This window comes from Phalaenopsis equestris, unplaced genomic scaffold (assembly GCF_001263595.1).
Source record: "Phalaenopsis equestris unplaced genomic scaffold, ASM126359v1 Scaffold193232, whole genome shotgun sequence".
In the NCBI taxonomy this organism is placed as follows: Eukaryota; Viridiplantae; Streptophyta; class Magnoliopsida; order Asparagales; family Orchidaceae; genus Phalaenopsis; species Phalaenopsis equestris.
The window spans coordinates 1-1,026 of NW_018213181.1; the positions used below are offsets into that span (position 1 = coordinate 1).

At 45.9% G+C, this 1,026-nt stretch overlaps 1 protein-coding gene across 1 annotated transcript; it reads left to right on the forward strand.

The window, feature by feature from the left end:
- Nucleotides 1–3: 3 nt before the first annotated feature.
- LOC110034771 (calmodulin-binding transcription activator 4-like) lies at nucleotides 4–1,009 on the forward strand (the record flags this gene model as incomplete). The annotated part of the gene is made up of 2 exons (XM_020739013.1): nucleotides 4–567; nucleotides 685–1,009. Coding segments are annotated over 2 exons (876 nt in total), but the record flags the coding sequence as incomplete, so codon positions are not given.
- Between the last annotated feature and the right edge of the window lie 17 nt (nucleotides 1,010–1,026).

The window sequence follows — 1,026 nt, forward strand, 5'->3', positions numbered from 1 at the left end:
CTGCTCGCAGCTGGTGCATTAGCCGGAGCAGTTACAGATCCTACGCCCCGCGATCCCGTCGGTAAAACCGCCGGCGCTATCGCTGCTGCCAGCGGACACAAGGGCCTTGCTGGGTATCTCTCTGAAGCCGATCTTACCAGTCATCTCTTTTCGCTTACCTTCGAGGAATGCGAGATTGTTAAGGGTTCTGCTGCTGTCGAGGCTGAAAAGGCTGTAGAAAGCATTTCCGAGCGGACTCCGCAGTTCCATGGTGATGGAACAGAAGATGATCTTTCATTTAAAGATACTTTAGCAGCTGTAAGAAATGCCGCTCAAGCCGCAGCTCGAATCCAGGCTGCTTTCCGTGCTCATTCGCTTAGGAAGAGGCGTGAATCAGCTGATACAGAGATCGATGAACATGGAATGAATTCGAAAGACTTGTATGGTCTCGTTAAGGATCTCAGGGCAACTCTTGGTTATCGGGATCATAAATTTGACAAAGCAGCTCTATCTATCCAGAAACAATATAGAGGCTGGAAAGGTCGGAAGGATTTCCTAACCTTACGTCGGCATGTTGTGAAAATACAGGTAATTTTTTTCATTTTTTAGGAGTTGCATGATTAACCTATCAAATATTTGGTTTTTTAAGGAGGAATGGAAGCTGACATATGACTAGATTTAATGCTATGTTGTTCTTCTGCACAGGCTCATGTGAGAGGTCATCAGACGAGGAAGAAGTACAGAGAGTTTCTTTGGACGGTTGGTGTGCTCGAGAAAGTTGTACTGAGATGGCGTCGGAGGGGTGTTGGTCTTCGAGGTTTTAGGTCTGAAACAATTCTTGCGGACGAGGACGAAGATGAGGAAGAAGATATTGTCAAGGTTTTCCGGAAACAGAAAGTAGATGCAGCCCTGGACCAAGCTTACTCGAGGGTTCTTTCCATGGTGGAATCTCCTAGGGCGAGGCAGCAATATCGGCGCATGCTGGAAAGCTATCTTGAATTTAAGGTAAAATGTTGATGTTATACATACCATATTATGACTTTATTC